General features: G+C 46.7%; 1 protein-coding gene across 4 annotated transcripts; it reads left to right on the top strand.

Moving 5' to 3' along the window:
- The first annotated feature begins 792 nt into the window (after nt 1-792).
- Nucleotides 793-20,883, top strand: LHX9 (LIM homeobox 9). 4 transcript variants are annotated; one of them, XM_075759070.1, is made up of 7 exons: nt 793-1,237; nt 1,476-1,608; nt 7,177-7,295; nt 8,998-9,200; nt 10,080-10,435; nt 15,866-16,068; nt 20,540-20,883. In XM_075759070.1, exons 3-7 carry the CDS (start codon nt 7,179-7,181, stop codon nt 20,594-20,596), a joined length of 936 nt encoding a protein of 311 aa, XP_075615185.1. In that variant the 5' UTR covers nt 793-1,237; nt 1,476-1,608; nt 7,177-7,178; the 3' UTR covers nt 20,597-20,883. The 4 variants fall into 4 exon arrangements, with proteins under 4 accessions (XP_075615185.1, XP_075615186.1, XP_075615187.1 ...); XM_075759071.1 differs by lacking the exon at nt 793-1,237 and having other exon boundaries at nt 1,403-1,608; XM_075759072.1 differs by lacking the exons at nt 793-1,237; nt 1,476-1,608 and having other exon boundaries at nt 6,787-7,295.
- Nucleotides 20,884-21,236: the final 353 nt, after the last annotated feature.

Genomic DNA, 21,236 nt, shown 5'->3' with positions numbered 1-21,236 from the left:
CGGGGCGGGGAGAGCGGCTCCCCCTGCCACCGTGCTGTTACCCGGCTGCTGCGGAGCCCTCTCCACGCCGGCAGCGGTTTGCTGGTAGCTCCGGCAGCGGCGAGGCAGAGTGGGACCCGGCCGCCCTGCCCCGGGGCGCACGGCCGGCCCCCCGCCCTCCGGTGCGCACCTTGGCGGGGAGCAGAGCCCTGCCTCCTCCGCACGGCGCGGGGTCTCCGCTCCCTAGCAAACTCCAAGGAAGACCATTAGCATCCCTTGCTTTCTTTTTCTTTCCTTTCTTTTTTTTTTTTTTTTAATAGATTACCAAACCGGCCACGTAGGCATAAGGGTCACAGGGCTCAGGGGAGAAGAACCGAAACTGTCACCGGAGTTAGGAGAAACAGGCAAACAAAGCCAAAGCGAGAAGTCACCCCGTGCTCCTGCTCCAGAAGCAGCTTCCCGGCCACAGGGTCCTTGCAGTAAGCCCCTTCCTGCCAGAGCCGCTCCGAAACAGCCGGCGAGGCGCGGCCGCAGCCCCCTCCGGAGCCCGGCCGGGAGCAGGCTCCTGCCTCGCCGCCCGCTCCGTGTATCCCCCCCCCGGGGAGGGAGACTTCCAGTACGAGAAATTACTCCCGACCCCATATTCTTCTATTGTTTTGAGCCGATGGATCAATTGTCATCAGTGCTGTCACCTAAGAAACAATGATTCCGATTCATCTTGGCATCTGATTTTATTCTAATGGGTTAAATTGGGTTCACTTTTACAATTATCCCAGGTTTGACTGCGTAGTATTGCATGACAACTCACAGTTTCATCGGGTTTGGCAAAGCGAGGTTGCTCCATGAATCCGTATATCATATCACATCAGATCAGGCTGAAGTTTGCTGTTTAGCGACTCCATTTGAGAGGCTTTTTATGAAAGTGGGAAGGGTTGATGCAGTCCATGGCTGGTTCAGTGCGATTTGGAAAAAAAAAAAAAACCAACAAAAAAAAACGTGTGGAGAGATGGCAACAACACGGGGTTTGCTGCTCAGCTGTGAATAAGCACAGAACGAAAAAAACGACATGATGGGGAAACGCTCAGCTCGCTACAATATTTTTAGCAGCCTCTCAGTCCTCGCCTTTTTTTAATTTCCTAATATGTTCTTTGCTTTATTAGTTTTATTTACAACCAGCTCCCCATTAACACCTCACCTGATTACTGAGGAGCTGAGACAGCTAATCAAGAAAATCCAGCAAACCAGCCAAAATTGAGAGGTGGGATTTATTTTTGCTTTCATTCATTCTTCTTTTAAAATTTATTTATTTTATTTTGGAAAATATTTCGAAACAAACAGAAAATAAAAGGCAGATATAAGTGCATGTTGGTGAGAGTTCAGAGGTTAGAAATTCACGTCAATTCTGTATTAGAGGCTATGTAGAGGAGGGGGAGAGAGAGGGAGTTAAAAAAAAAAAATCTTTCCACCAAGCAGCTTGTTTATTTTAATTAACATAGGGATCCTCTGCTAGGAACAAGGAACAACCTCCATCTACTGGCTAGATCATTGCGTCTCTTCTCCATCCAAACCCCATCCCTCATCACTCATTAAGGAGGATACAATTTTGGAAGAAGCTTCTAAGGTCTCAAGGTAAGCTCCTGCATGAGTCTTTGCTAGCAATGCAGCTATTTAGACCTCACGGATGTCATTTGCGGGGTGTTTCTTTGGCGTGGTGGGTTTTTTTAAAACAACACGGAATGGTCATTTCCCCAGGTGTATTCGCAGACAATATTTGGTGCATCTGTGTTTTAATCTAGAAAAATAGCAGCCTGGGAAGACTGAACCATTCAGCTCAATAATAATAATAATAATAATAATAATAATAATAATAAAGCTTGTGGGTTTTTTTCTGTCTTTTTACTTTTTTTCTTTTTTAATGGAATAGCTCCTTTCACCTGTCTGTGAATCTAGCCTGTAAGAGAGTCCTTTTCAAAAGCAGCGAAATATGATAATTTCCAATGGCTTAATTACAACCGGGGTGCAAACACAATTACGGTTAATATCAGACAACTAAGAAGCTAACAATGCTGAGGTCCTTGGCGGTGAACAGTTTCATGTTAGACAATAATCTGCCTCTCCTGCTTTCTTCTGGCTGTGTGATCACTTGTTTGTGGTCAGTCACAGCGCTTGGCTATGGAGATGTGTGTCCGGGATTACTGTGCAAAGCACCTAATCGTTTATTATTTAAATATCTTCTCCTTAAACAAATGAATGCGTGGCTTGATTCACATGTTTTCAGGTTGCCGGGAGGTACAAGCACGTCGGAGGTTTGGGGTTTTTAATTCGGTGATGTTTACGGTTAAAGATGCCCTGCGCTTGTGTTACTCGCACGGCCAGGCACCGCGCAGCCTGGCTGGGGAAGAGAGGGGCTGGGGGCTGAGCCCATCGCCTTTCCCCATCCCTGTGACATAATAATCCGAAGGTTGGTCTACCGTACATTCGGAGGACTCGAGGAAGGAAAAAGATGGTGATGGTAAAATATGTCGTTTCTAACACCAAATTGGTATTTTAAAAAATGTCGGGCTTTTTACCATAATGCAACCCATTTACATGCTGGAAACGACGTGAACTACATTTGATGCCACCGCCGAGATGTAACTCTATTCAGATTTTCCTTCTTTGTGTCTAGATTGCTTGTACTAGCCGCGGACTTCACAAAGAGATGAGGTTGATCATTAACAGGACCGTACTCCACCTCAAACTCGCAGAGCAGAAAATAGCGTTAGGATTTAAAAATAGACCTGGCTTTAACCACCCGACTCGCGGGCAACAGGATCGTAATCCTATTGCTGTTATCACTAGGCGCTAAAAAATTCTGGAAATGATTAAACTGAAAGTGTCTTGAAAAGTTCAGGTACCTGACGGAGGCGGTGTGAAGTTTTGCTGCCCTTGTGCGGCGGGAGGCGGCTGACCCGGCGCCGTACTGCGGGCAGCGCCCTGCGCCTGCAGCCCGGGCCATGCCATGGCCTCATCTGGGAGAGACTAAATCAAACCATTTCTGCTTAAAGAACTCCCCCTCCTGCCCACACCCCCCACCCCCCCGCCCGAATACCCTCCCCCTTTCTTCTAATTATTGTTGGTCAATTATTAATTTGCATGTAGACCTTGTCCTAAATCCTCAGAACTAAACACAAGATCGTTCACGCTGTAATAGGCTTTAGACTGTAGCCCGTGGCCAAGAAGAATAAGGGCTCTATAGCAAAGCGGATCCCAGTGACCGCATGCTGAAATCTGTCCAGGGCACATGCTAATTACGAAGGTGGAAATGGCTCCAGCAGGCGCCCGCAGAGCTCCGGGCAGGGCTGCGGCCGAGGCGCGGGCTGTCTCCGGAGCGCTGCTGCCTGCCTTGGGCAGGGGCGACGCGCGGGCAAACGTTTTACCTGTGGAAACCTCAATAGGGATGTATTCCCCCTCATCCTCGTTAGCTTGGGGAGCCCGGGTATAGCCTTTCAGAAAGGAAAAACCCGAGAGCGCCTGTCACGTCGCTAAAATATTCTGAATATTGCACATCAGATATCATTCCCAAAATGCTGCGGCGGAAGGAGATAAAAGCGCCCTGCAATGAGAAACTACGTTCAGAGGCGAAGTGCTAATGCAGACGGATTCGTAAGGGATGAACTGGTAGATTTGGATTTTAGATTCCCTGTCGTGTTCTTTGTGAGCTTTTCTCTCCCCTCCCCAAGCAAACCAGCAGAACTGTGCAGAGACCCTCGTGCTGTAATGGCAACCTCTCGCTACCAACCTGCCTTAGAGCAGCGGAGTTTCAATTTGCAGCGAGGAGTAAGATCTCAGGAACATTGAAATAGATTTACCTTGATCTCCTACAGGCCTTTTGGAAACGGAGAAGTCACGTTTGATGCTAGCAACGAACTTTTAGTGTCCCTTTAGGTAAGAAGTGGTCTGCCAACATTAGGACGTTAATCAGAAAACGCCTTGGAAGTCCCTGGCCTCCTTTACTGGAGCAGCAGTAGCTAGTAGCGTATCCTTAACCGTACCTGATGGAGCAGAAAGAAAGGACCCTCTAATTAATTAAGTGTGCCCAACCGGAGGAGGTTTAGTCAATTCTGAGTTTTGTTATGAGGCTGCCCAATTATTCCTAACGGCGCCGTCGAGCTAAGGTAGAGATGGGAATTTAACAAACAATATTTTTGGTGTCTCTGGCTTGGACCGACGCTTTGCCACTGCACCTGCAGACAGTATTTCGGTGAAGCCGAGACAGCGATTGCCAGACGAAGCGGGAGGAGGGGGGAGCGGGGCTCGCACGCGGAGCGCCAGAGCCGGGGGCACAGCCCGCTCGGGGGGCGCAGTATCCCCACTGTAGCCGCCCGGAGGGAGCTGGGCCCAGCGCCCCCCCGGCCCCCCCCCCCCCAACCCCTCCTCTCCCCGTCCCAGCCGGAGCGATGAGTTTGCCCGTCCTCAGCCCGGCAGGAACACGGTCACGGCGGGCTGGCGGCGGCGGCGCTTCCGAGGGGCTCCGCAGGCATGGCCCGGGCCGCGCAGAGGGGCGGGTGGGTTTCGGCGGGTGTCTCTGCCTGGCACACGCCGGAGTATCTTTGGCAACACGGGCGCCATGGGAAACGCAGACCATTTCCAAGAGAGCAGACGCAACACGAAACTTAGGCAGGGTGAGTTACCCTGACAAAATATTTGGACGGGAATAAAGGAAAAAAAAGCCCAAACCCTGACCGTGCCAGTAGAGTGGAAAGATTATATTGCAACCGTTAGAAAGGAACTCGTCTCTAGGTGAGATTTTCTCACCTCTGTCGACAGCAACCACTGCAATTACCCACGCCAGGTAGGCGCACGCCCGTGGCAACTCGCGGGCGCAGGGTGTGCGGGGGAGCAAACCCTCCTGCCGTGGGGTTACCCCCCTCCCGGAGCGCGGCCGCCTCCCTCCCGAGCCTCGGCGCTGGCTCCTTCCCTCCCCAGGCGGCTTCGCAGCGCTCCGCAAAGCCGCCGGCCCCGCAACGGCTCTGGCCGGCTCGCCCGGGCGGCGCTGCCCCGCGTGGGCTGCCGGCTGCGATCCCGCTCCCCGGTGGGATTTGGGGCGAGAGGGAAGTAACTTCGCCCGGAGCAGTCGGGGCGCCGGGGAGGGAGGACGGGAAGGAGGGGGATCCCGAGCAAACAGCTCCCGTACCCCGGATTGAATCACCTTGTTTATTTTTTCCTGATGGCTTGTTGTGCTAATTGACTTGTTTTCTCCAAGGAAAGCCTATCTCTCCCTCCTCCTTCCCCCCACACAGATTTTTTTTTCTCTTTTCTTTTTTCTTTTTTCTTTTCCAGACCGGGAGTGCTCTGCAGGAGAGTACGGCTTGTGGAGGGATCTACCCGTTTTAAGGGAGATTCCCTTACCCCTTTGAGTCTTGTCGGTTTTACGGCTATTACTCTCTTATTAAAACACACGCACACACAACACATTGATTTCCATCCAAAAGGGCTAATTACATTACTTACAGTAAATAGCAGCCCTGCTGTCCAGGGTCTAGCGTGCCAACAGAGAAAAAAAATCCCGGCTTATTTCACTTGATTGACTTCATCTTTGTGTGAAATTGTGTTTTATGAGCTGTATTCTGGCACTCGGAGGAATATAGCAACATTCAATCTGCAAATAACATTAATTTTAGCTACTTAGGGGGAAAGAGAAGGGAGGAAACTGGCTGCCTGAATCTTGGGTTACATGGAAGAGGTGACTCGAGGAGCCCCTGAGGATGTCTCCGGGATGCTTTGGAAAGGAAGTGGGGGCTGGGGTACTTCTTTCAATAGTCGCGCTCGGGTTTGGTGTGGAGCGTCCCCCAGGGAACAGGAGCGCAGAACTGCCGCCAGGAAGATCCTTCAGTAGGGATCGAGGTGTCAGGAAACAGCCGGCAGCTGTTCCAGGGAAAGGCAAGGAAGAGTGGTGTGAAAAGTAAGTAGGAAAAAAGGAAAAGGAGGGGAGGGACTGCAGAGAGAGAGAGAGATTAGCCGGAAAGGAATGCATCGCTCAGTCCCCAGCTCACAAAGATCGCTCGCAGCCCGCAGCCGGGGAGCGGGCGAGGGACCAGAGCTCCCCGGACCGCTCCGCGCCCGCCCGCCCCGTTGGCGGCCAGGGCTGGCCCCGCAGGCTGCCCCACTGCGGGCCCGGGAGGGGGTCCCGCGGGGTTGATGCTCTCCGGCGGCAGCAGGGCGAGTAGAGCCCCGGTAAGCGCTCGATCCGCCCGGGACCTGGGCGGGCAACGCCGTGCCATCCTGCCTCCGAAGCCCCCGCCCGCCGTCCCGCCTAACACCCCCCTCTCCCCCGCTCCGCGGCCGCCCGGGCCCGGGACGCGCGGAGCGGTCTGACCGCTCCGTCCCGCCTCGGCTGCCCCACAACGGCGCTTCTCCTCCCTCTCCCCTTCCCGCGGCGGTGCCAGCCCGAGGAGCCGCGGAACGGAGCTTCCCCCGGCGCGGAGCGGAGCGGTGCGGCCCCGGGGGGGAGCGGGGCCCCCGGGCCACCCTGCCCCTAGCCAGGCGCCGTCGCCTCTAACTCCCGGGACTCCGTGTTTGGGGGAGGTAATAAACCCCACCCCACCCACAGCCCCGACTGTAATGTTTGTCACTGCTTGCCCATCACTAGGGGATGAGAGGAGTATGACAGGTCTTTGTTGTCTGAATAAAAATCAGTGGCAGCTCAAGGGAGAGAACTCCTCCTACTAAATTATCAAAAATGGGCTGGCTTTAGTCTCTTAACAAATTGGACAGAGCTCCGGAAAGCAGCAGTCCCAAATCCAACCTACAGGCACTGGGAACTTTAAAGCAACCAGGGACTGCTGAAAATAGCACTTCTTTTTGCTTTCTTTGTATTCAAAACTATATCCTTTCCTGACCGATTCTACTGCCCCAGGTCCAAGTCTCTCCAGTCAGGAGCCCCAGCTCTCCAGAACAGTAACAGATCCTTTAGCTCGCTTTTATTATTTTATTTTTTAAATTAATTATTGTTACATTTTCTCCCCCTTGTTTGTTTTCTGCACATCTTCAGGAAGCCCTCGGTGCTTGTGCAAAGAGAAGCTCCTATTGCAACCTCCCTCCCTGCGCTGTGCGCCTCGGTGTAAACATTTTGGATGATCTAAAGACTCTGGGGTCTGTATATGGAAATAGTGGGGTGCAGAGCAGAAGAAAATACTTGTCCTTTCCGTCCCCCAGCCATGCTTTTCCACGGGATCTCCGGAGGCCATATCCAAGGAATCATGGAGGAGATGGAGAGGCGATCCAAGACCGAGTCCCGCCTGGCCAAAGGGGGACAGATGAACGGCCGAGAAACGGTAAGAAAGGACCTGGCACTCTTTGAAAGGGACTCCCTGCAAGCATGGACCCGCAGCGGGACAGACCCTGGCTTTGGGGAGGAGAAAGACGCTGCTTCCCCCTGCCCCTTCCCTGCCACCCCTTGCTTGTAGAGACCCTTCCGAGGCTCCCTGTAAACCCACCCGTAATGCCGGGTGCTGTGCTGGCCAGGCGCAGTTACACATTTCTCTAATCAGTGTCGTTGCGTGTGCTCTCTGCAGTAACGGGGAAAATATTTTAAATCGTAACAGGGACGGCTTTCCAGTCCTTCCAGCGAAGCAGCTTTCTGGCCCTGCTCGGCTCGCTGCGGCCGCTCTGCCCCGTCCGAGTAGGGCTGCAGCTGGAGTTTCCGAGGTGTACTTTACTTTTTCGCACTCCCGGCACCGCCTAAATTAAACCGCAAACCGCGACCGCTTACTTTTCGTAACCATTTTTGGTCTGAAGTGTGGGATTGATACAAAGAGGCACCGCTCTCTCTGACTGTTATGCCCGCCGACTACTTTGCTGAGCAGTAACGTCTCCTCTTTTCTTAGTCAAAGGACCAAAACCTTCACAAATGTACTAACGGATGGCGGAGAAACCGAGTGTCACGCTGTGTTTTGTGCAAAGCGAGATCTCCCTTTCTCCAACTTGTAGGGCTTCCGCCGATCGCGCACAAGGCTCTGCACACAAAGTAACGGCCTGGAAAACTGCTTTAAGGCTTTGAGCCATAGGGTCCTTCCCCTCTTCTCTTAAATAAACTCCCGCTTTGTTATATGAGGATTTGCAATGTAAATTCAACTCGGCTTTTCAATTGCTGAAAAAAAGGGGGGCGAGGAACAGAACTTCAGATTGGAAAGTGAATGCGGAGTTGCCACTTTAAAACAGTTGCGACTTTAGAACAAGATGTTCGGGATTTTTTTTCCCCTCTTACTTCATCAGCAAACGCTGCCCCAAGTTTCACGGCAGAGCTTTTGTCTCCGCCGTCCCTCCGTCTCCCTTTGTCCCGAGCGACACTCCTCGTGGGGAGCAGATTAATGGGAACTTGCAGAAGTTTGCTGATGGAAAGATGCTAGTTTTAGCTGAAACCACCCCTTCTGCCCACGTCCCTGGCCAGGGTGGTGAGCGTTCGCGCTCACTGCTCTTTACACCGTCCACCTGTCTCCTTTCTCTTACTTCTGTTTTGAATGGCCTGGTTTTCTTTAGAGACCGGTTTTGGCCTGGTTTCAGCACGGGTAAAAATTTACCGGAAAATCGGTGCAAGTCTGCACCCTCTGCCACAAACTTTTGGTGCAGAAAACCGATATTTTCCTACTTTAAAATGCCCTTCTCGTGGAGCACTCTAAGATTAAAACGCCAAAGTAACGGGAAAGCTACAGACTTCAACTTCGGGACCTCAGAAAAGAATGGGCTCTGCTTTTCTTACTGAGGCCTAATCAGTTGCCTTCACATATTGAAATGACATTAGATCGTTAGGAGAGGTTTAATGGGATAAACACGAAAGCTGAATCGCGGTAAATACTTTTCTAGCGGGGATGGTCCCGGTTCGCCCTCAAACTTCCCGCCGGTAGCTGAGAATTTGGTCCGAGAGAGCAGTCCCTTTGTACCAGCCCCGGGCCCTGCGCAGGACCCCGTCCCCAGCCCGGAGTGCCTGCCTGTCTTTCTTTCCCTGTCTCATCCCCTTGTGGTGTGGTTGTTTTGCAGAACATGCCCCCAATGAGCCCCGAGAAGCCTGCTTTGTGTGCTGGTTGTGGAGGGAAGATCTCAGACAGATATTACCTGCTGGCTGTTGACAAACAATGGCACCTCAGGTGTCTTAAGTGCTGTGAATGTAAACTGGCTTTGGAGTCAGAACTCACCTGCTTTGCCAAGGACGGCAGTATTTACTGCAAGGAGGATTACTACAGGTACAGCAATCAGTCCCTATGGGTTCAAAAGCACATCCCCTCACAAGGCATTATGAACCGAAACGCTCTTTTCTCCACATGGGCTTTCAAAGGTAGCTTTTCGCAGTCAGCGGTTCCTTAATCCTGTAAATGTATCCCCTCCGAAAAGTCTCGCACGTTTAAAAACAACGGATCGACAGGGGACACGCCGACTGAGCGTGTGTGGCGGTACACAAACAGGCGAAGGACAAGACCTCGGGTCTCCCGCTGCTCTGCGGTATCCCTCCGTAAATACCAGCGTAAGACCCAACAAAAGTTCCCCTCTGTCCCTAGCTTGCCGGTTTTCCCGCGGGCCGGGGAGCGCGCCCCGGGGCTGGCGCGGCGGGAGGGGCGGCGAGCCGCGGCGGAGCCCGCGCTTGCAGGAGCCCGCCGCCCCCTGTCCCGAGGAGGGTGGCAGGCGGCCGGGCCCCGGGGCCGGGCTCTGTTTATCCGTGCGTTACAGCTTTCCAGGGGTTCAGCTCCCCCCGGCCCTTCTCGTCTTTCCACGAATGCCAGGAGAGCCGGGACCGATTTCCCCCCGGTCCGCCTTTCCTGGAGCGCACAGGCAGCCGGAGGGCTTTTGCCAAAGTCCTAAGCGAATAGGTCAGTTGGCAGAAAGTGCAAGGCGTTTACCCTGCGACCCCAGTGCTGGCTCCCCGGTGGTGTTCCCGACAAGCCGGAGCACCGACCCCAGGCGGCCCGGGGGCCACAGCCGGCAGCAAGGGCCGTCCTGGGGCCGGGGAGGGTGCGACCCTGGTGGGGACAGCCTCCTTGCCGAGCTCCGGTGGCCGGAGGGAAGGTGGGCGGCACTGGGGCAAGGCCTGCCTTTCCAGTTGATGCCCACTTTTCTGTTTCCTTCAGAAGGTTCTCCGTGCAGAGATGTGCCCGCTGCCACCTTGGGATCTCAGCCTCTGAAATGGTCATGAGAGCCAGGGAGTCGGTTTATCACCTGAGCTGCTTCACCTGCACCACCTGCAACAAGACTCTGACCACAGGCGATCACTTTGGCATGAAAGACAACCTGGTTTACTGCAGGGCCCACTTCGAGTCCCTTTTGCAAGGAGAATATCCCCCTCAGCTGAGCTACACCGAGCTGGCTGCCAAGAGCGGAGGGCTGGCCCTGCCTTACTTCAACGGCACTGGCACAGTCCAGAAGGGGAGGCCCAGGAAACGAAAGAGCCCTGCCTTGGGAGTGGACATCGTCAACTACAACTCAGGTGGGAAACACACACCGAACCTCCCTCCCGCTCCTCCGAAAAGAGCGTTCTCGGGCTTCCCCTCAGCTAGGCAGTGCGTGAGTAACTCAGCCAGGCCAAATCTTGCTTAACCATTGGAAAATCAAACAAACAGCCCTCTGAGGGCTGGAGCGTTTGCAGGAAAGCTAACAGCAGCCCTCCTCAAAGGCTGTCTTTGCCTATTAATGTCAAACACCCAAACTTAGCCACTTCCCAGGGTAAAGACAAAAAAAAAAAAAAAAAAAAAAGAAAAGAAAAGAAAAAAAATTCCCAACCCCAAAACCACAGCGTTCTTTCTCTATAGGAACCTCAGAGATACTGTTATCATTATTTGTGTTTTATTAGCAAAAAGCACTTCACCAGTTAGATCTCAAGTTAGAAGTAACCAAACAGATCAGAAAAAAAAAAAAGAATAAAAGTTATGTAGTATATGGCTCCTACAATGCCCATGCAGTATGCACGTAACTTGATATAGATATTAAATTTATAGTAATTAATTCTTCAGGCTGAATAATCCTGTTTTACTGGCACATAAACGATCAAACTGTACAAGAGGCCAACGAATAAATGTTGCTCTCTGTAACTAAGCCCTAACAAATGTAATTAAGGAGAATGGTTTCTGCTCTCTCAACGGTAGGAGAAGAACAAGTGATGCCCCGCATTACATTTCTTCCCTAACTCCAGTGCCTAAACACAGTGTTAGGGGCCAGAGCTAAAGGAGATTCAGGCACGATCAAGAAGTTTAAGCGGCGTTTCATTAGATGGAAGGCAAAAGCAGTAAGGGTGAATCCGAATTAACAAACTACCGACTCCAAAAATTATTTTAGCAAAACTTAAGCTCCCCATGGACGGTAACGAGGGAAGAGGGGTGTGGGAAGCAAGGGAGGTGCAAGGTGTTTCCCTACGAAGCAGGGCGCCGCTCCGGCCGGGGCAAGGGGCAGGGGACTCCGGCGTGGGCAGCGGCGGAGCGCTGCGAACCGCTGGCCCCGCCGGGGTGCCGGGAGAGGGGTCAGGACCTCCCCTGCCAACAAACGCAGGCCGATAAAAGTGCGCCGATTTCGGCTCGGAGCTCTCTCCCCTCCACCCAAGTTCAGCCCGTCGCCATTGAGATTCATAAGCAATCCTCCACCGCCCCCCCTCCGCAAACCCCCTCCATCCCTCCCCCGGCACCTCCTCTGGGGCTGCTTGTGAAACGGGCTTTAGCTGGGAACTGGGTAGCTGTGCAAGGCTATTTCATCTCCTCTGATGCGTAGACCTTGGAGCCAGGGTAATCACTGCGCTAATTGTTCCTTGTTAATTGAAGATGACATTGGAATCCCTGGCTACGGAGCGGTTTCCAATCAATTCTGAAAGCTGCTAAAGAAAAGGGAACCTGTAGCGCAGCCAGGATTCATTCAGTCCCGGCTTCGACTGGTGCATTTCCCGTACGCCCGCTCTTCGGTCCGCGCCATCTCCGATCCGCACACCCAAATTCCCCACATCCCGAAATGGACATATTTCTAGGGACAATTTATCGTTAGAATTAGGACTAGAAATTAGGGAAAGATGAAAAGTTGTCGATATGATAAAACACCCCTTCATCTTCAGGTCAGGACTCAGGAGAGACATTATTTGCGAACGCCATCATAGTTTTCTTGTGCTAGTCTTAAAACTCTCCTTCTTTGCAACAACGGGGCATATAAGAAGTACCACTGACTCCAAATGAGATTAAAAAGCACTATCCATTATGAAAATACAGCTCACTTCACGGAGATCTCACAGAATCCTCCGGGCAACGGAGAGAGAGGGAAAAAAACCCCAAACAACCCACAACAAAACAAACCGCTCGAATCTGGTGCTTTGGACTCAGTCTAGATGGCTGAGAAATTCGATCTGTTGTGACCATGATTATTTTTTTCTAAGTATTATCTAGCAATGTCCAGGGCTGACACATGGTCTCGAGAAAATACAGTTTGCAGCCAAATACAGTTTGTGCATCCGGTGCAAACGACTCCAGCCCATTGACCCACTCCGCTCCAGATCCAGGGGGAGGAAAACGAATCTCTAACGGTTACGAAATGAGCTGCAGTAGATGAACTCGCTTCTCGAAAGAAAAAAAATCTCTAAATAATTGGCAGTCACTTTCCTACACGCATTTTTCGTTCCCTGCCCTGTGATTCAGTAACTGCTCTTGCACGTAATCGTTTACAAAGGGCAACCGGTCCGCAGAAAATGAAATGTTGGCTATAGGACTGCCGGCTCCAGCGGGAGAAGCGGGGCACGGGTCGGCTCTGGAGCACGAACCCATAACCCGCCCGCAGCCCGCACCCGCAGGCGGGCCCTGACCGTACGTGCTGCCCTCTCGCACGGCGGGGCAGCCGGCAGCGCAACCTGCCCGGCGTGGCCCGGCACCGCGAACCGGCGGAGGCTGCGCGGAGCCAGCGCAGCGAGGCGCACAGCGGAGCGGTTTCTCCTCTCCCGGCCCGGGCTTCCCGGAGCCTCCCGGGCTGGGACAGGAGACCTGCGGGGCACAGGCGCAGCCCTGACCCGTGCATCACCTATCTGCGCTAAAGCACACCCGAGCCGGGACACAGCGCTCCGCCTCTGAGCAGACAACTCCGAAGTTAGAGCGAAGGTTTGCTACTGTCACACACTGTTTGGTGGGAACGACGAATTTAACTTCCCCAGTAAGCCAAACCGGTATCCCACCGAAACAGTCATACCCTAGGGTCTCCGCATCAATACGGCAAGCCATTATGGAAAACGACTCCGAGTTTTAAAAACAAAACAGTGCGCTAACTCTGATTAAGCTAACAACTTCACCAAGCTGAGCATATAAATATGCGTATTCAGAAGCGATCCGGCAGTACCTGCCTCGGATTTGTGTGCACATTTTGTTTCAAGGGAGCTGAGCACAGGGCCAGAATGGAAAATCAGGTTCTGCTGCCGGATCTCCAACAGTTTTTCTATTCTGTATTTTGTTTAGTAGTTTAATTTCTGTTTCTCAGCTCCTCAGTTTCAGAGTGGAAACACAACAATAAATAACTCAAAATGTTATGAGGTAAAAGCCATTCCTACTTGCAAGCTGTCTGGAATTAATGTGAAAAATGGAAGAAACTATTCAAAAGTACTTAAAACATTCAAGGCTTTCTCTATATAACCTCTTATATCATAGAATTAATATGTATTTTGAGGGAAACCATGTTGACTTACAGCCCACAGGATATAGAAATGAGATGGTGAAGAAGATTTCCCTAGGAAAATATTTTACACAGCTGTTGCTCAAAGAGCTGTTTACTTTATTTCATTATATATATATGTGTGTGTGTGAGAGAGAGAGAGAGAGAGTATGTGTGTGTGAAAAACTATGAAGAGTTCACTTGAAGAGTTCTTGGCAATAAAAAGCAAACTGTTCTAGCTCTTTCCAAAGCAAAATTAAACAACCCCCCCGCAATCCGACCGAAAAGAAATGACCAATAATGTCTTGCCTGGTTTTTTGCTTCCCCTTAGTTTTCCAGGCGATAGTGTAAAACTCTGCGCTATGATGTGGCCAAACCACATAACGCTGTTTCACCCATGTGAAATAGAGAGTGAGCTAATCATTGTATAAACTAGGATTGTCTGAGGATGCTTGGAGCCCTCTTCCCATTTTCTCTTGAAAATAAAAGCCAAAATGAAGTAGATCACAGAAACCAAGGCAGTAAGCAGGGCAGAGGAGCCTGAGGAAGTTCACATTGCTGCTGTAAACCTGAGCAACCCAAGGAAAACAACACAAACAGCTTGCAACTGTCTGAAGTAAAACCTGAGGACTGAATTCTGGTACTCTGATTTATGTCAGCTCATAAGTTATGGCCCATGTAGTTTGACTGAAGGCAGTGTGATTGCTTGTGAAAACAAGTAGTAAATACAATCCAAATCTGGTCTGAAATTGTTTTTAAGGCAACTTTCAACTCCTGGTATTTTCAGAAGTGTCAGCTTACTTTGTTTGAAAGTGCAGATATTCTTCTTACCAAGACCAGAAGCAGATCTAGCTATAATTAAATATTCACCTGATTTTCTGTCAAAATGTTGTCTTACCAGCATCTGTTCATGTTGACTTGTCTTATAATTCAAAAGAGAAAACACCTTCAAGGAGCTCTTTATTTTCTTCTGGTTTCAAGTTGCTTTGCCTCTGTTTTTAGCACTGTCAACTTCAGCCTCTCTGTACTGTATGTTTTCCCTCTTTCTCCTTCTTTTTTTTTTCTGTTTTATTTTTTGAGAAATAGGAATCAACTAAGCCTAGTAAATAATCCAATAACTATTGGAAAGCCGTTCAAAAATTCAAATGAGCAACTAATGAAACCTGGTCTACAGATATTCTGAAACAATTTTAGTTATCTGTTCTTTAATTAATAGTCCCTGCTATGATGACAGCATTAATTTTCTCCTGTGTGATTGAGCTATCTCTATAAATTGAGATCCTATAAATTGGTAACCCAACTGTTTTTTAAGCAAAAAAGAAAAATATAGATGTCTTCCTTACTTTTTTTTGCCAATACTGTCATTTCTTTCCCCAACATGAAGTAATGATGCCATGGTCCCTGAACAGCTGCAACTCTTGTGTACAGTTCACACCCATAAAAGTGTAATCTGGAACAAATTCATCTTTCACAGACACTTTGAAAATCCCGAATTGGGGAAAGCAGGGAAACCTTTTTAAAGTTTTGAGCCACTAGTTGGGTGGTTATAGAAACGCCCTAAATCAGTACCAACTAAGAGCTACTGCTGATTGGGGTTGAGTTTGAGCGGCTGAATCAAACCTTGATGCAACTGCTTTTTAGACATTTTTTATAGACGAAGGTTTTTGAGCAGTTCATATAAACTCCCAGGCAGAGTCCAAAAGCATTTATTTTACCAGCAAAACCCTCCAGATTTTATGCTTTCTTGATGTACTGTCATAACAAACTTTCCTGATGTACATCTCTTTTTATAGGTGTTTGTGATTTGGGGGAAAACCTCAGGAACATTCAAAATGCTGGTTTGACCTTTATTCTTCTCTCAAGCTAAGAGTGTTTCAATGAGTGAGATTTCAAAATCTGAATGAGATTTCAAATGACTCTTTGAACGCCCAAAGCAAAACCATCACCACAGGGAAAAGACTTGTTTGAAAATAAATGCCAAAGGAGAGAGAACTTTCTATGTCTGCCCTTAGTTAGGTACAGACCCTGGGGACATTGCATCTTTTAAGAATAGGAAAAGGTCATCGTCTGGATCTTTTTTGTCTCATTTAATTACCACATCTGTACTTATCCTTGCACCATCTTAGCCCTTCCTTCCTTCCTTGCTTGCTTCCTTCCTTCCAAACAGTACGTGACTCAAACTTTTTGCCTTGATTCATTTATCCTACATGATGCATGGCCACTAACTCCTTGTTTCATTTTGTTTATTGAACAGGTTGTAATGAGAACGAGGCAGATCACCTGGACAGAGACCAGCAGCCTTATCCCCCATCCCAGAAGACAAAGCGCATGCGCACCTCCTTCAAACACCACCAGCTTCGTACCATGAAGTCCTACTTTGCTATCAACCACAACCCAGATGCCAAGGACCTCAAGCAGCTTGCCCAGAAAACAGGCCTGACCAAGAGAGTTCTGCAGGTAAGAAGCCACATCACAGGCTTGACAGAATTTTCCCCTACCCTTGCCAGTCAATAGCATTTCCCATATGTGTAATGATAGTGATATATGTAGAAATACTTTTGCTAGCTGTGTCCCTAGTGGGTGTGCAGAGGGGTATGATATTACATGGCAGGGGTGCCAAACGCATGCCCTACCACCCCAAGGCAGCCAAATACTAAGATGTGATTTGTAATTAGTTGCATCCTCAACATGAGGAAACTGTCTCCAGAGTCTACCAACCCAGTAGATATCCTGGGATCTGTAGTCTCTCTGTGGTGACCTTATTAAGGGTAGAGGTAGCAAATCCACTCATTTTATACACACTGGGTGAAGCCTTTGGGCTCCCCTGAAGTAGTTAATGTGGCCCCTCAGTGAGCAGATCCCCCGATATGTAGGAAGCAAGCTTTGACCGATATGATCCTCCAGGACCAGCTGGCTCCCTCTCTCAATGCCTGTTAGACAACTGTTACCATTAAGGGCTTACATAGTAAAAAGTCACTTCCCTGTGAAGGACAGCATAGCAAATTACATTAAAAAAATCCCTATACGGTGTGTGCTAGCTCAGTGAAGTTAAAGCGAGGTGTGTATTATATACAGAGTGCCAAAGAAGGGCAGCAATCAAGATAGAAGGAGAATCTATTAGCGGCAATTCCTCAGCCATGTTACATGTGACCTAAAACATTTTCAGTGAATCTCACAGAACAGAAAGACTAGCCAACCCATATCAACAATCTGGATGATAGGGATGGTGTAATTACCCCTCCTTCCTTTTCAGTCTTTTAAAATGATCAAGACAAACTTTCAGCCTTGGCAAAAATCTGCTCATTCACACTTCGCCTCAATCTTTATCACGTGTCTTGACCCGAAACCTTTCAAATCCAAGCATATACTACATGGCCATCAAGAAAGTTGCTTTCCTTGGGTGAGTGAGTGAGCAGATTTTTCTTAAGACTGCCCTGTGAGGTCTGCACACTGGACTGCAACGTTCCAGTTAGTGCCCGTAGCGTTGGGCCTTGTATGCAGGGTCCCGCCTGTGAAAGAGTCAGTACCACCAGTAGCAAGTGAAATTGTAGAGTGACTTAGTCGATTTGCCACACAAAAACAAACATAAAAAAATGACGTAAAAGCAGGAACAAAGACAAAAATAAGCAAAACAAAACAAGCATCGGTAAAGAAATCAATTGGGATTGGTTTGCAGGTTTGGTTTCAAAACGCAAGAGCCAAATTCAGAAGGAACCTTTTGCGGCAGGAGAATGGGGGTGTCGATAAAGCTGATGGCACCTCACTTCCGGCACCGCCCTCAGCAGACAGCGGCGCACTCACTCCACCCGGCACTGCGACCACTTTAACAGACCTGACCAATCCCACTATCACTGTAGTGACATCAGTGACCTCTAACTTGGACAGCCACGAATCCGGAAGCCCCTCACAAACTACCTTAACGAACCTTTTCTAACATTTCCGTTTTTTTTTTTTTTTTTTTAATTCTTACTCTTCTTCTTTATTATTATTATTATTATAATTATTTTTATTATTTCAAGCCTTTTTTTTAAATAACAAACCCACAAAATATTTGGGAAAATAAACAGCTTGATGTGTAGCATCTGCAGCCACTTGGCAAATGAGTTTGAAGTAATATGTTGCTATAATAAATGAACATTTATTGTTGTTAAATTGTACTCAAATTTTTTAAATTCATCAAATAACTGAAGAGAAGGTTATGAATCATTCTAGTAAGTGCCTCTTAAAATTGTATGATGTTACTTATTTCCAGAACCTTGAAAAAAATTACTACAAAAAAAAATTCTTTTCCCTCCTTGATAAGCAGATAAAAATCAGTTTAATTATAGCCAAAAGAATGCTGCTTCAGGATTGTATGTTCACTTACAGCATTTAAGAATCCCAACTTTAATTTTATTTTTATAATGCATCTAAAAGTTTTGTATTATTTATTTTTTAAATGTTGAAAATTAAATACATAATGAATTAAACTAATCATTGAAACAGTCAGACTGCAAGTGCCAGTGCTTTTTTCTAATGCATTAGTCAAGCCTGACCCTCCCTGAGCACTGCGGAGTCTCACTGGGATACCTAAAGGCTCCTCTGTCAGTTCTTCACCCAGATGGGACGGCATTGGCCACCACCGAAAGCTGTGCCTGGATGCAGGGCTTGGAGAGAGAGACCCAGCAATGAGAGTGCATGTGGGCAAGGGTGGCAGGATCAGGCTGTTGGTCTCCAAATTTGTGCCCTGTACATTAAGGAGACAAGATCTGGAAAACACCCTCCAGAATGAGCTCACTCCCGTAAGGATATTATTAAAGTAATAACAGCAGAATAACAACTCAAGTGAGGAGTCCTACTGATCCGAAATATCGCATAGGGAGGGTTTTTAATTTTTGTCTGTCAAGCAACTCTGATTTGGAATTAAAAAAAAAAAAAGTGTGGTTCACTACACAGTGAACTGTGATACTGTACCATTAAAGCAAGCATGAGGTTGCCCAGCTACTTTAGTGACCACAAAAATATTTTCCAAGAAAACTTATGTATGTGTACTGTTAAAACGAGTTTTTGATAAATCATACTTTTTTTCAGGGAAAATGGAAATAAGCAAAATATAATTTATTAAGATGTTTAAGAAAAATGATTTCAGTACAATTTATTCATTACTATTTTGAATTTACTTTAGATGTCTCCTGAGATTGTATCAGACACTTTAACACACGAACTTAAAATCTTTAGTTCATTAATGTCTCTAACATATACTTTACCTTTTTAAACTTTGTATAAAAGAAAAAAAAGGTTATCAAAAATTCTTACAATAATGGGAATTGGCAGTGAATAATTTTAAAGCAGATAAACTCAGAAGCCTTGTGGATGCTGATCTGAATACATTTCTTAGTTTACAATAGTGATCCTTCTCTTTTTAATTTTATTTAAGCTAAAAGTCTGAATGGTCTGGGCAGTGGTGAATGTTCATTTGTATCCTTTTATCATAGTTGAACACCAATTAGATTGTGGAGAGTCTCAGAAACAAAAACGAACAAAAACCAGTCAAGATCTGTGTCTTGCTTTTAGTGGATTGTTAAGAATAACTTTGCACATATACCCCACTTTTTAGACACCATCAAATCTCTTTTTTGGTGGTCAAAGTGGCTATTTAATATATTTTAAAGGTGTCCTTTTTGGCTGTATAAATGTGTGGTTACATATTGACAGTTCACTGCCCACATTAAAGTGCATTATTGTAATTTTTGCTCAGGGTTTTTAGAAAATTAGCACAGAAAAGTAGCTTATTTTTAAAAAAAGATGATGGAAGAGATGTTAACACTGTAATAGAAGAAAGGTGTGTTTGCCATTATATATTTAGCAAGTATGGTTATCATCTTCTACGGATATTAAATCTTGACTTTTCCTATTTCTATTACCTTATGGGCATTTACCACTAACCAGACCAAACAACCTTGGTAAGGCTGAGATCTTTATTAATACACTTTTACAGGTAAAAATATTGATACTTATAAATTTTGTTCTTTGACAGAACAATATATGGTACTAGAGATCTACTTTATTAAGTAGACTAATTAAAACTCAGTTCTACTATGTGCCTTATGATATACCTTGGGAGTAAGTTTGTGAAAAATCAGGATATATGTGTTGTTTGTTAAATTAACTGTTTTAAGCCCTTTTGACACCTCACTAGTTTTGTACTGTTTTACCTCTTATTTCTGAAACTCTTTTTATGGTGTATCCTGTTAGAGGGGACAAACATGTCATAGAAAGCAGTTGTGCACTCTTTCAGATATAGTTGATAAATCCAATAATCTTATATATTGAGCTTCGTGTTTATAGTACAGTAAGTGGTCTAGCAAAATTGTCCATGTTTCTTTGTTTATTGATAAATGCATTGTATAGAAACTATTTCCCCTAAATATTTATGGACCAAACAATTGTGATATATCCTATTAAATTTGTGTGAATAAACCATTTTGAATCTAAGGAGTTTTATTTCCCATCAGGTTTTTTTTTTTAATTTAAAGTCTACGTGTACCAGTGCGTCTCTTTGCTTTTACGGTACCTGTGAACAATTGGTATTAAACACGGAAACACAGCCTTTTAAATATTTTAAAATATGGTTGCTTTTAGGTTTTCAATTTCTTCATATTCAATGTATATGCTACTGCTGGTGCAATTTAGAGTTTAGCCTTTTAACCCCCTTTTTTGAACATGCAAAGTAATGCCCCACTGATTTGATATTGAATCCCTGTCTTAGACTTCTAAAAAAGCCAGAAAACTAGCAGCTAAAGGAATTGCATGACAAATATAACCTAAATAATATAATGAAATGAATCAGGATTTAATGCTAGGTATATTGAACACAAAATAGAATTGCAGACCCCGAAAAGCCAGGTTGCTCTGTAGTTTAATAAATTGTCACTATGATTTCTTTCAGGGAGAACAAATCATGGGGCATTACAGCCAAACATCCCGACGTTTGAAAATTCCCTAAAGTATTAAAAGAAGGGGAAAAGTTTGATCGGAAATCCACTGCAGTGAAGACAAAGACAATATTAGGTTATGATAATCATACATTTAAAAATCTATTGAGCCAAAAAATAAAAATTAAAGACTTGATGTCATTTCCTGAATGTTAACAAAACATGTTATTTTATCGTGTCTAATTAACAGAACTGAAGGCTTCAACAAATTGTGTGGTATTAAAAACAAATTTAGAGAAACTATGTACAAAACCAGAGCAACCTGGCAGCAATCTACCCAGCCCATATTCGAAGAAAACTTTTCTTAAAAAAAAATCACATTTGTCAAGCACAAGTACTTGTAAAATAAAATCTGAGTGCATTCATTCCACTTGCTTGCTAATGTGTGCTAGTCATATCTGTTAAATGGATTTTTGTAAATTCAAAGAGAACTTTTCACTCATTCAAGATCATAGGAATCAAAACCCAGTAATTTTAGTACTATTATTTCTGAATTCTTTTTTTTTAAATGAGACAAATCTGCATGCACTTTTCCATCTGTCACATATAGTGTACATTTCTGTATGATGAATTTCTCTTTGATGTTTCTTGTATAATAGCTTTCATTAATAAACATTTTATTTGATGCAAACATAGTTAACTTTATGCAAA

The sequence above is a fragment of the Balearica regulorum genome, chromosome 8, assembly GCF_011004875.1.
Source record: "Balearica regulorum gibbericeps isolate bBalReg1 chromosome 8, bBalReg1.pri, whole genome shotgun sequence".
NCBI lineage: Eukaryota > Metazoa > Chordata > Aves > Gruiformes > Gruidae > Balearica > Balearica regulorum.
The sequence above is the reverse complement of the archived record's forward strand: the minus strand, read 5'-3'. Positions and strand labels throughout refer to the sequence as shown.

Bases quoted from the DNA above. Each gene is read 5' to 3' on its own strand.
- LHX9 (XM_075759073.1), top strand. From the start codon at position 7,122: ATGGAAATAGTGGGGTGCAGAGCAGAAGAAAATACTTGTCCTTTCCGT. The intron at 7,296-8,997 runs GTAAGAAAGGAC...GTTGTTTTGCAG, and splicing joins AGATGAACGGCCGAGAAACG to AACATGCCCCCAATGAGCCC. The intron at 10,436-15,865 runs GTGGGAAACACA...TTTATTGAACAG, and splicing joins CATCGTCAACTACAACTCAG to GTTGTAATGAGAACGAGGCA.